This window comes from Hemitrygon akajei, chromosome 4 (genome assembly GCF_048418815.1).
Source record: "Hemitrygon akajei chromosome 4, sHemAka1.3, whole genome shotgun sequence".
In the NCBI taxonomy this organism is placed as follows: Eukaryota; Metazoa; Chordata; class Chondrichthyes; order Myliobatiformes; family Dasyatidae; genus Hemitrygon; species Hemitrygon akajei.
This window is the reverse complement of record NC_133127.1, coordinates 139,107,210-139,124,208: the sequence shown is the minus strand read 5'-3', so window position 1 is coordinate 139,124,208 and position 16,999 is coordinate 139,107,210. Positions and strand designations below refer to the sequence as shown.

At 42.4% G+C, this 16,999-nt stretch overlaps 1 protein-coding gene across 2 annotated transcripts in view; it reads left to right on the top strand.

Moving 5' to 3' along the window:
• Positions 1 to 7,922: 7,922 nt before the first annotated feature.
• LOC140726700 (ankyrin repeat domain-containing protein 42-like) overlaps positions 7,923 to 16,999 on the top strand; it is a 39,486-nt gene continuing 30,409 nt past the window's right edge. For both annotated transcript variants that reach the window (XM_073043441.1, XM_073043442.1), the window contains exons 1-5: positions 7,923 to 8,010; positions 10,021 to 10,181; positions 11,918 to 12,025; positions 13,779 to 13,898; positions 15,030 to 15,165. In XM_073043441.1, coding sequence (XP_072899542.1) covers positions 7,983 to 8,010; positions 10,021 to 10,181; positions 11,918 to 12,025; positions 13,779 to 13,898; positions 15,030 to 15,165 — 553 coding nt within the window. In that variant the 5' untranslated portion in view covers positions 7,923 to 7,982. The remainder of the gene's footprint in view (positions 8,011 to 10,020; positions 10,182 to 11,917; positions 12,026 to 13,778; positions 13,899 to 15,029; positions 15,166 to 16,999) is intronic.

The following is a 16,999-nucleotide window of genomic DNA, read 5'->3' as shown; positions in this document are numbered from 1 at the left end:
ATGTTACAATAGTCATAGGGGATTTTAATATGCAGGTAGATTGGGAAAATTATGTTGGTGTTGGATTCCAGGCGGGGAACTTTCTAGAATGCCTATGAGCTGGCTTTTTAGAGCAGGTTGTGGTTGAGTCCGCTAGGGGACCAGCTATTTTGGATTGAGCATTGTGCAATGAACCAGAATTGTTTAGAGAGCATAAGGTAAAAGAACTCTTAGGGGAAAGTAATCATAATATGATCTAATTCATCCTGCAATTTGAGAAGAAGCTAAAGTCAGATGTATCAGTATTACAGTGGAGTAAAGGGAATTACAGAGGCATGGAAAAGGAATTGGCCAGAATTGACTGGAAGGGAACACTGGCAGGGCTGACGTTAGAACAGCAATGGTTGAAATTTCTGGAAGCAATTTGGAAGGCACAGGATATATACATCCCAAAGAGGAAGAAGTATTCTAAAGGCAAGATGATATAACAGTGGCTACCAAGAAAAGTAGAATGTAGAAGACAGAGAAGGGCATATAATAGACCAAAAATTAGTGGGAAGTTAGAGGACTGGGAAGCTTTTAAAGATCAACATACAGCAACAAAAAATGTCATCCAGGTATAGCTGGAATACGAAAGTAAGCCAGCTAATAATAGTAAAGAGGATACCAAAAGTTTCTTCAGAGACATAAAATGTACAAGAGAAGCAAGAGTGGGAATTGATGCTGGAGATGTAGTAATGGAGGCAAGGAAATGGTGGACAAACTGAATGAGTATTTTGTATCAGTCTTCATTGTGGAAGGCACTAACAGTAAAGACAAAGATCCAGATGTCAGGGGTTTATAAAGTATGTGAAGTTACCATTACTTGAGGGAAGGTTCTCTGGAAACTGAAAGGTCTGAAAGTAGATAAGTCACTTGGACTAGATGCTGTACACCCCAGAGTTCTGAAAGAGGTGGCTGAAGAGATCACGGAGGCATGAGTAATGATGTTTCAAGAATCACTAGGTTCTGGAATGGTTCCAGAAGACTGGAAAATTGCAAATGTCACACCACTCTTCAAGAAGGGAGAAAGAAGAAGAAAGGAAACTATAGGCCAGTTAGTCTGACCTCAGTGATTGGGAAGATGAAGGATGAGGTCTCAGGGTACTTGGAGGCACATGTTAAAATCGGCCATAGTCTGTATGGTTCCCTCAAGGGAAAATCTTGCCTGACAGATCTGTTGGAATTCTTTGAAGAAATAACAAGCAGGATAAACAAAGGGGAATCAGTTGATGTGTACTTGGATTTTCTGAGGGCGTTGACAAGGTGCCACACATGAGGCTGCTTAACAAGCTACGAGTCCATGGTATTACAGGAAGATTCTAGCATGGCTAAAGCAGTGGCTGATTAGTAGGATGTGAAGATTGGGAATGAAAGGAGCCTTTTCTGGTTGACTTGCAGTGTTCCCTAGTTGTGTTGGGACCAGTTTGATATATGTCAATGATTTGGATGATGGAATTGATGGCTTTGTTACAAAGTTTACAGACAATATGAAGATAGGTGGAGGAGCAGGTAATTTTGTGGAAGAAGGGAGTCCACAAGAGGACTTAAACAGATTAGTAGAATGGCAAAGAAATAGCAGATGGATTACAGTGTCAGGAAGTATATAGTCATGCACTTTGGGAGAAGAAATGAAAGGATTGACCATTTTCTAAATGGAAATAAACTGAGGTGCAAAGGGACTTGGGAGTCCTTGTGCAGGATTCCCTAAAGGTTAATTTGCAAGTTGTGTCTGTGGTGAGTAAAGCAAATGCGACGTCAGACTAGATTATAAAAGCATAGATGTAATGTTGAGACTTTGTAAAGCACTGGTGAGGTATCATCGGAAGTATTGGGAGCAGTTTTTGGTCTCTTAGAAAAGATGTGTTGAAACTTGAGAGGGTGCAAAAGAGGTTCACAAAAAATGATTCCAGGATTGAATGACTTGTTTATTATGAAGAGCATTTGATGGTTCTGGTCCTGTATTCACTAGAATTCAGAAGATTGAGAGGTGACCTCATTGAAACCTATCGACTAATGAATGGCCTTGATGGAGTGGATGTTTCCTATGGTGGGAGAGTACAAGACTAGAGGACACAGCCTGAGAATAGAGGGGCAGAGAACTGAGATGAAGAGGAATTTCTTTATACAGAGAGTGAATTTGTGGAATTCTTTGACACAGACAGTTGTGGAGCTCAAGTCTTTATGTATATTTAAGGTAGAGGTTGATAGATTCTTGGTTGGTTAGGGCATGAAGGGATACAGGAAGAAGGCAGGAGATTGGGGCTGACAGGAAAATTAGATCAGTCATGATGAAATGCTGGAGCAGGCTTGAGGGCCAAATTCTGCTCCTATATCTTATGGTCTTAAGTTCTTATACCTTGCTACATATATCACAAGTCCCTGGTATCACAAAGGTGTTTGTGGATTTACTCATGCTTTGCTTTCCTGATGGCATGGGAGAGCGTGGTTCTTGCTGACCGTAGAGTTGCCCTGAATGTTGCTTGACTGCTTGAGTTTTTCCAGATTTCTGGGAACAGGCCAGGCGGCATCTATATGGAGAAGCACTGTTGACGTTTCGGGCCGAGACCTTTACGGAGAATTATACATTGGACCTGGAGGCTGGTGGGGTGGTAGGTGAGGACAAGGGGAACCCTATCCTGAGTGGGGTGGCGGGCGGATGGGTGAGGGCAGATGAGCGGGAAATGGGAGAGTTGCATTTGAGAGCAGAGTTGATGGTGGAAGGGAAGCCCCTAAAAAAGGAAGACATCTCCTTCGTCCTGGAATGAAAAGCCTCATCCTGAGAGCAGATACGGCGGAGATGGAGGAATTGTCAGAAGGGGATAGCATTTTTGCAAGATACAGGGTGGGAAGTGGAATAGTCCAGGTAGCTGTGAGAGTCTGTAGGCTTATAGTAGCTATCAGTAGATAAACCATCTCCAGAGATGGAGACAGAAAGATCAAGAAAAGGGAGGGAGGTGTCAGAAATGGACCAGGTAAATTTGAGGGCAGGGTGAAAGTTGGAGGCAAAGTCAATGAAGTCAACGAGCTCAGCATGCTTGCAGGAGGCAGCGCCAATGCAGTCGTCGATGTAGCGAAGGAAAAGAGGGGGACAGATACCCGTATAGACTTGGAACATGGACTGTTCCACAAAGCCAACAAAAAGGCAGGCATAACTGGGACCCATACGGGTGCCCATGGCTACACCCTTGGTTTGGAGGAAGTGGGAGGAGCTAAAGGAGAAATTATTGAGAGTAAGAACTAATTCCGCTAGACGGAGGAGGGTGGTGGTAAAGGGGAATTGGTTAGGTCTGGAATCCAAAAAGAGGCAAAGAGCTTTGAGACCATCTCGGTGGGGGGTGGAGGTATATAGAGACTGAACGTCCATGGTGAAAAGAAGGTGGTGGGGGCCAGGGAACTTAAAATCATTGAAAAAATTCAAAGCGTGAGAAGTGTCACGAACATGGGTAGGAAGAGATTGAACAAGGGGGGATAAGACAGTGTCAAGGTATGCAGAAATGAGTTCAGTGGGGCAGGAGCTAGCTGAGACAATAGGTCTACCTGGACAGGCAGGTTTGTGGATCTTGGGTAGGAGGTAGAAACGGGAAGTGCGGGGTGTGGGAACTATGAGGTTGGTGGCAGTGGATGGGAGATCCCCAGAGCTGATAAGGTTGGTGATGGTATAGGAGACAATGGCCTGGTGCTCCTTAGTGGGGTCATGATCAAGGGGTAAATAAGAGGAGGTATCAGAGAGTTGGCACTGTGCCTCGGCCAGGTAGAGGTCAGTACGCCAGACAACAACAGCTCCCCCCTTATCAGCGGGTTTTATAGTGAGGTTGGGATTGGTGCGAAGGGAGCGGAGAGCAGAGCGTTCGGAAGGAGTGAGGTTGGAATTGGAACAGGGTGTGGTGAAGTCGAGATGGTTGATGTCCCGTCGGCAATTAGCAATAAAGAGATCCAGAGCAGGCAGAAGAGCAGAGCAGGTTGTCCATGAAGAGGAGGAGGGTTGAAGATGGGAGAAGGGGTCATCGCTGGGGGTAGGAGAGTCCTTGCCAAAGAAGTAAGCTCGGAGACGGAGCCGGCGGAAGAAGAGTTCAGTGTCATGGCGTTTGCAGAACTCGCTGAGGTGTGGGCGAAGGGGGACAAAGCTGAGGCCCTTACTGAGGACAGAGCGCTCTGCCTCAGAGAGTTGAAGGTCGGAGGGAATGGTAAAGACCCGGCATGGATGAGAGATGGGATCAGAGGGGGGAGGGAGGCTGGTAGTGTCGGTGGAGAGGGAAGGGTTGGGGTGAGAGGAAGAAGGATGAGGGCCCAGGAGCTGACGATGGGATCTGAGGGAAAGGGGATTGCAGAGTGGTGGTGGGGGAAGGGGAGACGGGAGACACAATCACAGCATGTGAAGACCCGGCCCAGAGTTCAAGGCTGGAGACCACTCGTCCCCCCAATCCCTTCCCAATGATCTCCCTCCTGGCACTTATCCTTGTAAATGGAACAAGTGCTACACCTGCCCTTACACTTCCTCCCTCACCACCATTCAGGGCCCCAGACAGTCCTTCCAAGTGAGGCGACATTCCACCTGTGAGTCGGCTGGTGTGATATACTGCATCCGGTGCTCCCAGTGAGTCTTTTGTATATTGGAGAGACCCGACGCAGACTGGGAGACTGTTTCGCTGAACACCTATGCTCGGTCCACCAGAGAAAGCAGGATCTCCCAGTGGCCACACATTTTAATTCCACGTCCCATTCCCATTCTGATATGTCAATCCATGGCCTCCTCTGCTGTCAAAATGAATTCAAACTCAGGTTGGAGGAACAACACCTTATATACCAGCTGGGTAGCCTCCAACCTGATGGCATGAACATTGACTTCTCTAATTTCCGTTAATGCCCCTCCTCCCCTTCTTACCCCATCCCTGACATATTTAGTTGTTTTTTCTCTCTCTCTGCCCATCACTCTGCCTGTTCTCCATCTCCCTCTGGTGCTTCCTCCCCTCCCCCTTTCTTTCTCCCGAGGCCTCCCGTCCCATGATCCTTCCCTTCTCCAGCTCTGTATCACTTTCCCCAATCACCCTTCCAGCTCTTAGCTTCATCCCACCCCCTCCCCTCTTCTCCTATCATTTCGTATTTCCCCCTCCCCCCATTACTTTCAAATCTCTTAGTATCTCTCCTTTCAGTTAGTCCTGACGAAGGGTCTTGGCCCGAAACGTTGACAGTGCTTCTCCTTATAGATGTTACCTGTCCTGCTGCGTTCCACCAGCATTTTGTGTGTGTTGTTTGAATTTCCAGCATCTGCAGATTTCCTCGTGTTTGCTCCAGATTTCTGGTTTTGCTTTAGATTTCAGCATCTGCATGGTTTTTTTTCCATCTCTCTGCTCAATGTTTTCACCCTTCAAAATTCCAAATCTATCTGGTCTATTCCCTTTCTCTCCATTTTTCACTGCAAGTGATGTAAACCACTTACTTCCCACTCTCCTTGCAAATGTTAAGCTTCCCTGAAACCAGAAATGCTGTTGTAAGGTGATTAAGCCCCAACCTTGTAGAAAATTCTTTGACAACCTTTCATACGGTGATCTCACTGTACTACATCAGTCCGTGGTTTCGCAAGCAGTCGGTGATCTCAATTCTTCAGATGCTTCTCCCTTCAGGTTCCCCAACCTCATAGACCTCATCACAAACAATCACCTCCTTTGTCAAATCCACAAGCAGGACTTGCCCTGTTGGGATATGGTCTTGGTGCTCACAAAACTCATTTCTTCTTATTTTAACTCTACCCACTGTGGTCCAGCCTCTTCCCACTTATATTTACAGTACTTTTATATCTTCTACTACATTGAATTTTTATAGATCCCTGGTCCCAGCTGGTTCACTTTCATCATGGTTGTTCAATCCCTCTGCACTTCCATCCCACACATAGAGAGCTTGAGTGGTTTCTTTCTTGAGGCTGAACTAGTTCACCATTTATACTACCCCCTACCTGGTTGAAGTTGTTCCAATGTTGAACATTTCTCCTTTGATATCATTCACTTCTTCCAAGTAAATAAGTAGTCTTTGTTACAAATAGGGGTTCTAGCTGTGCTTTTCTCTTTGTGGGATATTACAGAACATTACTTTCACTTCTACTCACACCATCAACTTCATCTCTTCTCACGTGCATTACTGATGCTTCCTGCTCGCAAGAAAATCAGTTACCAATTCCCAGCCTGCTCTCACTTTCACATACACCATCCATATCCAATCCTTCCTTAGATTTTGTCAGCTCTTTTACCTCCATTTCAGTAAATGGCTTAATAATAAGAAAACACTACAAGCCCATAAACTGCCACAACTAACTTGACAATTCTCTGTCCTTTTGACATTGCCAACTATCTGGATTCTGATAACTCACACTTGTTCCTCAATCACATTTTATTCACACGTGCACAAAGAGAACAGCATGGTCTTTGTCAGCAAACTGTTTTGAAGTTTAACACAGCAATATCATTTCTATACAAGAAATCGACTACTGGATCCAGTGGAAACTCTGTGCACGTCTGAGTCCCATCATTTGCATATTTAAGTACCAAAATAATACATAATGTATTTCAGATGCTAATAACCAACTAAATCTATGCGTTTATGGCCTGTAATACCTGTACAGTTCTGGTCACCACATTACAGAAGGATGTGATTGCATTGGAGTGTACAGAGGAGACTTGCCTGGGTGGTATATTTCAGGTAAGTGACAATCTGGATAGTCCTTGCAGTGGAGGAGGCAGAGAGATGACTTTGTAGATAAATAAATAAATAAATATTTATATTGTCTCTGCCATTTTGTTTCACAATCACACATGCCCTTCAAACTCTTTACTCACTCCCTCTCCCTGAACCCATATTCTCTTTCCCTTCTACTGGCCTCCCATTTGCTATTGTTCTTCCCCACTTTTTCCCAGGGAAAATTAACAGTCTGTCGACAAACGTTGCTCCCCTGTTCTCCCACTCCTCTTCTTCTGACTTTTAATGGCAGTTGGCAGTCCAACTTAAAGGTGCATTACCACCACCAACTGGACTGGAGTGTGGAGAGTTGGAAAATAAAACTTTAAAGTCACTTCCAAAACTTTTGAGTGAAAGTTATCAACCTCCAAAGACAGTGGTGCAGCCTCCATTTGATCTCTTTTAACCTCACATGCTCCACATTGTAACAGAATTTCTTCAGCTGTTTCATAATGACAAAACCTACAGAGTGATGTTTTCCAACAAAATACAAGGAATAATTGAGCACAGTATGCCCAAATCAAAGTCACGTCAATATAATTCCTTCCCTTCTTGTTTCACCCATTCTCCCATCAATCCAACTGTTTTATATATTCTGTAAAGGTGTCTCCCCTTATCCCAATATCCCACAAGTCTTATCCTCTAATTCTTAGCCGCACCAACTCCTTAGCTTCTGATTTGCTAAGTGGAAGATCGATATCCACAGCTGAGCTTTTTTAGCCGAACAATCAACCTGCTCATTCCCATTCACACCTCTATGTACTGGGACCCATAAGAAGAGACAAGTAAACTAATACTTTGAATATGAAATAAAGTAAATCTGCCCTACTGCTGGAACGACCCGTTTTAAGACTAATAAAACCGGGAAAGAATCTGAACAAATTACAACTTTGCAACGACAAATTTCCTCCACCCACTCTAAGACCAAAATGGTGCCAACCAAATCTGCTGTTTTTATTGATAAATGGTTAGTAAGACGTTTCTTTATCATTACCTGTATTTCAGGCACTAAAACAGCCACACCAACATTCCCAGTTAAATGATCTTTTAATCCATCAATAAAGATGGTTAACCTATCATAATAATTTTCCTTCACACAACAAAGTCAATTCAAAGGCCGTTTCCTCCGGAAATTAAAGCGTTATTTTTCGTAATTGAGCTGAGTAACACCGGAAGTTTATCCCGTTGCTAATCAATCTCCGTCTCCGCCTGGTTCATCAGGGTTGAGCACAGCAATGCCGGTAGATTCCGGCACCGCTCTAGGTAAAGTTACCCAGGGGAAATCATAGGGGTATCCGTGCGAAGTGAGGCATTGCGTTCTCTAATGCTACTGACTGGAAGCAATGTGTCCTAAATATGTTTTATGATTTGTAACGCGACGCTGTACTGGTGAAGCAACTTGCTTTTTCTTACAAGTTATTTCTTTAAGTCTCTGTTTGGACAAAGGAGGACTGAAATTACTTAATTCTCATTATCGCCGCTCATTAAAAAATTGCGTCTTTGATTAATGGTGTGATACTTTTTAAATAGCTCACTTTGCGACTTGATGTTAGATGTGGTTTATGATACACCCTTGTTGAGTTCCTCTCTTGCGTCTCGCTGCAGTTATGGATCAATGAAAATACGGGCTATTAGTATTTTAAAAACAGAAAATTCAAAAAGTGTACACGAAAGAAATAAATTGGCGGGTCCGCAGAGGGTCCTGATGAGATTTTCCAGAATGCGATGCTGAACTTCAGTTTAAAATGCGACAGTAACCACGACAGGCTTCAGAGTGCAATTTATGCGAAACGTAAAATTAATTGAATCTTCAGAGCTGTGAGACCCCGGTACAAACGGCTGCACCACTATGCAACCCTCGGATATGCGCTGGTTCAATATTGTACCTTATTTGAATATTCCCCTCTGTCTATTTTTCATATGGATTTCGTAATCCTTAACTTTAAAACCTGACTTTTGACCCAACTTCTCCAACTCAAATTAGGTTTCAAATTCAGCCCAGTTCACAGCTTGTTTCTTGCGGATGACTTAACAATTCATTCCTTCTTTTCTTACTAAATCAAGCATGACGTTATTGTTTGTTGTTTTTGAAACTAATTATTCCAGGATACTGCTAAATTGATCAATAAACTGAATGGATTTGTTACTTGAGTTAATTTCTTTTCTCCCACCTCATTTATTTCTGTGAAAATTAATAAAATCTCACTGTTGATTTGGATTTACTGCTGAATGTTTCCCTGATCTCTACATTAATATCTCTCTGCCGAATTCGGCAAGTCGGGCAGCGTTTATGGAAGGGAATGAACAGTTGGCATTTCTGGTTTAGACCCTTCAACAGGACTGGAAAGGAATGGGACAGAAGCCAAAATTTGAAGGTGGGGGAGGAAGGAGTGCAAGCTGGTAGGCGAACCCAAGTGGATGGCTGGGGGAGAGGGGTTGAAGTAAGAAAATGGGAGGCGGCAAGTGGAAGATCTAAAATGTTGACAATGAAGGAATCGAATAGGCAATTATTTTACATATAATCTGTGTTTTATAAATGCAAAGGAAATCAGTGATGTTGAAATTCTCAGTTGTTCTACTGGTGTACCAGTAGTAACACATGGTGCTCTGTTTGGGTTCCCTCCAACCTGGCTTAGCCTCTAACTTCTGGGAGATTCTGCCCTTTGCCCTTTTTATATTCCCCTGTCTGGTTTTCCCTCTCCCCTCTCACCCCTTCTCGTCTCCTTTCATCTCCTCTCCTCCTTCCCTTTCTTCCATGATCCACTGTCCTCTCCTATTACATTCCTCCTTCCTCAGCTCTTTGTGTCTTTCGCCTTTCATTCATCCCATCTACCCCCTCTCCTGGTCTCACCTATCACCTGCCAGCTGGTGTTCCTTACCTTCCCCCTCACCCTCTTCATCATCTTATTCTGGTTTCTGCCCCCTCCCCTCTGGTGATCTCAGCCCAAAACATTGCTCGTTTATTCCCCTCCATGGACGCTGCCTGACTTGCTGAGTCCCTCTTGCATTTTGTGTGTGTGTTGCTTAATATATCTCTTGTTGCGTTACTACTGCTAAAAATCCATGAGTGCCTTTACATCCTCTGCTGTTCCTCAATTATTTTCAAGCTGTTTCTGGTGCTCGTCCACCCTTCCTGAAAAGTTCTAAAGAAATGAGAGAGGCACTTGTTATTTCCTATATTTTATACGTGCCAAGGAGCCCAGTAATATTGAAATGATGTTGTTATTCTCAATTGCCATTGTGTTAATTTTATCTTCACATGTTGTTTAACAGATGCCAGGAAGAGGTGCTTCACCAGTATTCATGATGCAGTTAAAGCTGGCAACGTGGCAGAACTTGAGTCGATGGTGAAAAATGGAGCCGGCATAAATGAAGTGGATCCCATTCACAAATTTACTCCATTGCAATGGGCAGCACTCTCTGATAGTTTAGAGGTGAAACATTATTTGCCAGTGTATCAACAGATAAATGTGTGTTGAGGAGAAAATAAATCAGCCATAATTGAATAGCGCAGCATTCAGATGGGCTGAATAGTCTAATTCTGCGCCTGTGTCCTATGGCTTTAATTGAGGCACCATATAACAGCTTAGCAACAGTTTGTATATAATGGTTATGGGCTCATTTTCCTGGGTTCAGGTAAGCAGGTAATTAGATGGAGAGAGTTGCTGCCAGATGCAGGGAGTAATTGTTTTGCTGTTAATGACGGCCGGCATTGTTTAGCAGGATTGTTTCCCAGGGATACAAGAGTGTTCCATGGTCTGCTGCTCTGCATTTGGCTGACAGCAAGTTGTTTTAATCTTTCTCAAGCTGCAGTGACCTGGATGCCCTTGATTTTCAGTCCCCCTCCCCCTTCATTGTGTTCCAGAAAATCCTGTGTACCATGTTTTTATGTTTTGTAACTTCAAAACATTAAACCAATTCAAAGGAAGATATGGGAGTCTGAAATGTGAGGCTAACTTTGTGTGTTTACTTTAAGTGACACGTGCATGTATCATGTGGTAGAGTGATGATGTACCGACCGGTATGTAATTCACATATTTATACATGTAACACATAACAAATTACTTAAACAAGAATGCTTAATCAAACACTATATATAGACAGGATTACTCAAACATTATTGAAGTATTAAATACACAGCATTCCTCTCTGCTTGGCTTTAAACTCTAACTTAATGTAGCATGCATCTCAACTATATACAGAGTGTACTATATAATACAATATCATACAGGCATCCACAGCATAGTAAATTTTAAATGGTCCTATTCAGGCCTAAAAATTTAATTGCTGTGGAGGCTTTCTTACTGTTAATGCCTTTCTTGACAAAGGATGTCACTCTCAGATTCTGGGCCCTCCTCCATGGTGGTTGTAGGAGTTGACTCTGAGACTGCAGGAAGTGGTTCTGACAGCTCTGGACTCCTTTCTTCTAGTTTGTGCATCTTGATCTTGGGAAAGTGCATTTAGTTCATTCTCGAATATTCTTGGAATATTAAATGCACAACATATGGTCAGAAAGAAACTGACAGAAGTTTCAGTGAAGCCATGTGAAGATCATAAATGAAAACAAAAGAAAATGCAGAGATTGTGACTAAATGGCTAGAGATTTGGAGCTATTTAAAGTTGTCCTAAATAAGGTTAACAGTCCCATTACTACCTAGTATTACCACTCCTTATATATTTCATTCTCATCTGCCTTCTGTTATATTTATTTCTTCTCTTTTTGTCCATCTTAAAACTTATTTCAGGTCATTGTAGAAGAAATAAACATTAACTCTTCACAGATGCTGCCAGTTTTATTACTGCCACATAACCCGTTTCTTACCATATTTCACAGTAAAAGCAAGCTGATAAACTAATAGTACTTATTCTAGTATCTTGCTCATTTCCAATTACTGAGTGCCTTCTGTTTTCAGTGTTTCTGCCTAACATTGTTAAAAAGTGGAAATAAAAGCTAGTGTTACATATGTTAAATGCATTCACTGAGAAGCTGAAGATGAGTAAGAAAGTGAAAGCTTTGAGATACAGTATGATATAGAAGGTCCTGCAATAATACTTTATTTTCTCTTCAGCCAGCTTGGTATTTGTAATTAATTGTAATAATTATTCAGATCTTTGTAAATTGGTACTGTTAAAGGAGCAGGATATTTATGATCTATTTGGTATGTTGCAGTGCCTGCATTGGTTGCTGTGGCATGGTGCGGATATGACAAATGTAACTCCCAGGGGCTGGACCGCAGCCCACATTGCAGCCATTAGGGGCCATGATGCCTGTATGCAGGTAAAGTAGCTCAATTGTTTATATTCTTCGGAACTAAAATAAATAATTAAATAATTTTGGTGTTTTACAGTACTAGAGGGAGGTGACAGGTGACTAAATAGTGCAGTAGTCTTCACATTAAAATTTTCATTTCAAAATTCAACAGACTGAGGGAATGAAGGTAATATTCCTGGTCTGAATTCACGGTGGTCAGCAGCACAGGAGCGCCGCAGGGAACCGTACTCTCTCCGGTCCTGTTCACCCTGTACACATCAGACTTCCAATATAACTCGGAGTCCTGCCATTTGCAGAAGTTCGCTGATGACACGGCCATAGTGGGGTGTGTCAGGAATGGACAGGAGGAGGAGTATAGGAAACTGATACAGGACTTTGTGATATGGTGCAACTCAAACTACCTGCGTCTCAATATCACCAAGACCAAGGAGATGGTGGTGGACTTTAGGAGATCTAGGCCTCATATGGAGCCAGTGATCATTAATGGAGAATGTGTGGAGCAGGTTAAGACCTACAAGTATCTGGGAGTACAGTTAGACGAGAAGCTAGACTGGACTGCCAACACAGATGCCTTGTGCAGGAAGGCACAGAGTCGACTGTACTTCCTTAGAAGGTTGGCGTCATTCAATGTCTGTAGTGAGATGCTGAAGATGTTCTATAGGTCAGTTGTGGAGAGCGCCCTCTTCTTTGTGGTGGCGTGTTGGGGAGGAAGCATTAAGAAGAGGGACGCCTCACGTCTTAATAAGCTGGTAAGGAAGGCGGGCTCTGTCGTGGGCAAAGTACTGGAGAGTTTAACATCGGTAGCTGAGCGAAGGGCGCTGAGTAGGCTACGGTCAATTATGGATAACTCTGAACATCCTCTACATAGCACCATCCAGAGACAGAGAAGCAGTTTCAGCGACAGGTTACTATTGATGCAATGCTCCTCAGACAGGATGAAGAGGTCAATACTCCCCAATGCCATTAGGCTTTACAATTCTACCGCCAGGACTTAAGAACTTTTTAAAAGCTATTATTAATGCTTTTTGAGATAGTGATTTAGATGCATATCATATTTTTTACTGAGTTAAGTATTGTATGTAATTAGTTTTGCTACAACAAGTGTATGGGACATTGGAAAAAAGTTGAATTTCCCCATGGGGATGAATAAAGTATCTATCTATCTATCTATCTATCTATCTATCTATCTATCTATCTATCTATCTATCTATCTATCTATCTATCTATCTATCTATCTATCTATCTATCTATCTATCTATCTATCTATCTATCTATCTATCTATCTATCTATCTATCTATCTATCTATCTATCTATCTATCTATCTATCTATCTATCTATCTATCTATCTATCTATCTATCATAATAGTGCAGCATCCCTGATCTTTAAACATTGTTTATAAACAGCAACGTGGAAGATCATATAGATGCTGATAAACTTGACTTAATAGTCCTCTGTTCTTTTCCCCAGGAGGCAAATCTGGGTAACTGCAGTTATCAATACATCTTATCAGAATGAATGGTGGTCAGTGTGAAAATCCATAAATACCCACAAAATCCATCTTTTGAAATTTGGATTATGGTTTATCATTCTGAAGGATGTTCATCAAGAGTTTAACTTGCAACTCTTTGTTACCTCTCTGAGTTAGCCTCACTCCCAGAAGTGATGTTTCTCAACATTGTATCTGCGTTGTGAAGTCTGAAGATGATTTCAGGTTTTATCATGAAAGCAGTCTAAGCTGACTCTGATTTTCTCCTCAGGCCTTGATAATAAATGGTGCAAACTTAACAGTGAAGGATGATAGAGGCTGTACGCCACTGCACCTGGCTGCTTCACATGGACACTCATTCACTCTTCAGATGATTCTTCGCAGCGGTGTGGTAATTACCTGTCAGGATTGATCAATATGTTTATATTGTCATATGTATTGTCATATTGTTATATGACTGTCATATGTTGAAAGATTGGAGTGACTGGGCTTGTATACACTGGAATTTAGAAGGATGAGAGGGGATCTGATTGAAACATATAAGATTATTAAGGGATTGGACGCACTGGAGGCAGGAAGCATGTTCCCGCTGATGGGTGAGTCCAGAACTAGAGGCCACAGTTTAAGAATAAGGGGTAGGCCATTTCGAACAGAGATGCAGAAAAACTTTTTCACCCAGAGAGTGGTGGATATGTGGAATGCTCTGCCCCAGAAGGAGTGGAGGCCAAGTCTCTGGATGCATTCAAGAGAGAGTTAGATAGAGCTCTTATAGATAGCGGGGTCAAGGGATATAGGGAGAGGGCAGGAATGGGGTACTGATTGTGTATGATCAGCCGTGATCACAGTGAATGGCGGTGCTGGCTAGAAGGGCCGAATGGCCTACTCCTGCACCTACTGTCTATTGTCTATAATATTCATGTCTCAAGAGGAGGATGGGAATTTTTGGAAACTCAGTAGCATGATGGTTACATGATTGGTCTGGTTGCCTGAGGCATTCGTTTGTACCTTTGATCTAGAGATGCGAATTTGAATTCCACCATATTAATCATCAATAAATGTGAGATAATTATACATAAAACTGTGTAAAGGTGACCATGAGACAGGAACAGGTTATCATTAAAAACCCATCTTGTTGGCTATTCATTTTCAAACCTTCAGCAGGTCTCGGTGAAGTGTGGTGTTAAATCCACGGTAAGGTAGCAAGCCTCTCAGTCCGCTTGCAGTTAAGGATGGATAACAAATGTATCCTGTGAATATCAAAAATCTGAATGGAAAGACAAATTTACAGCTTAGCGATAATAATAAAAGCAGATGAAATTATTTGCTTTTGTTATTGCTGAATTCAATTTACATTGTTGAGACATTAAAATGATTGGATAATTTGAATGCTGAACAAAGTGGAAAGGCCTATATAATTTTATTTTATCATGAATTTGGGATATGAATACTCATACAACACACAGTCTGCATTTACTGATTTCGGAGCTGTAAGTCAACTTTTTTTCTATTTGTTTATACTCAGGATACTAATCCGGCCGATAAAAACAGTTGGAGAGGAGTCCACTACGCTGCCTTCCATGGAAGGCTGGGCTGCTTGCAGCTTCTGGCCAGGTGGGGAGCAGATGTGAATGAAGTGGATCAGGATGGGAACTTACCAGGTATGCAGCTGCTCTAATCTCTCAGTTGCCACTGGTAAGAAATGCTCAATTCTCACAAGTACCAATCAAATATGAAGTTATTCGACTACAATTTAATCTGTAAGGCTTTTGTTAAAAGCACATTATTTTTTATTGAGATACAGCACGGATTATGTCCTTCAAGCTGTGTCTCCCAGCAATCCCCAGATTTAATCCTAGCCTAATCATGGGACAATTTCCAATGACCAATTAACCTACCATTTGGTACATTGTTGGACTGTGACAATCTCCATTAGGAGAATCCAGCTTTTTCTATTTGATGTTCAGTGATGTGATACAGACCCTACAGCCCAGCATGAAAGTGAGCTGAAACTTAACCGGACCAGCTGCACAGGAAGTGTGGATAAGAGAGCTGGTCAAAGAATGGTAATGCTATGGGTGATTGATTCATCTCCCTCTTCTATTTGAACTGTCATTAAGTACATCACTGGCATGTACAAGTCAGAAATTATAATATCTAGCAGCAGTCAAAAATATTGATACCATATAGAACAAAATAGCTGGCTCGATAGCCTACATATTCATTTCCTCCATCACCAAGGCACTGTGACTACATCTAAAATGTACAGCGACAATTCTCCAAAGCTTCTTGACAGCGCAGCCAGACCAGTGACTTCAACCACACCTGCAGGACCTTTCCACTAGCCAGATTGCAACCACTTGGTTAGCAATGTCTAGGCAAACTGAGAGGCAAAATACAGAGAAACCAGACTAAGGAAATTTACAGCAGTCAAGAAGTAACTTTCTAACAAAATGGAATGTTGTGATTTTATTTTTTGGCATTATATTTTGTGAAAGAAGGTAAGGGGTGAGACTGTTGGTGAATGGGAGCTCCAGGTATAGCAAATTGTCTTTTATTTCATGAGTTCTTCATGAACAGTTCGGGCAGAAATGATCTGTCTACTTTCCGCCTTCTTCCTCTTTCCCTTATTCCTGCTCTTAGAGTCGTACAGTAACATAGCAAAGAAAAAGACACGTTGACCCCACTTGTCTGTACCAACATAAAGTAGTCCGTTTGGCTAATATCCCTCTATGCCCTTCCTGTCCACATACTTGTCCTATTAATATTATTATTGCACCTGTTTCCACTTCGTTTTCTGGCATCTTATTCTATGTAGGCACTACCCTCTGAATGAAGTCGGCCCATGTCCTTTTTAAGACTTTCTCTTCTCTTAAACCTTTGCCTTCTAGTTTCTGATTCAAGTTCCCTGGGAAAGAGGACAATGTGCAATCACTCTCTCTAGGTTCTTCATGATTTTATTCACCTCTATGAGATCTCCTTTCAATCTCCCACGTACCAGGTAATATAGCCCGGCCAGCCTTTCCCTCGAGTCCTCACAGCGTTCTTCTAAGCCTTCTTTGCACTTGTCTTATAATTTTAACATCAGTGGCTGATTATAGTCCATTGGACCTATTGGGACACTGAAGCCAAATTGCAGCGTTCAGATTAGGATTTGGGTACAGTACAATTGGCCTCTGCATTGCGGGGTAAGGAGGGGCATGGAAATTCAGACAGACCCTGATTAGATTTATTACAATCCACTGACCGCCACAAGTTCAAAAGAGAAGCAGTGGGCCAAACCCTCATCCAGCCATGCTTAAATCACATTAACCTAATTGCTTTGGACACACATTTACAGAGCAATCGCTCAGGCCAGGTGCAGTTTCAATTAATTTGCCATTACGTCCCACCAGTGTGCACCACCTACATATGATGTCATTATTGAGCACGTCTTTCGATTGTCAGCAAAGGGAGGGTGGGGGTGCTGAGTGACTGGAATAGAAGAGGACAAAG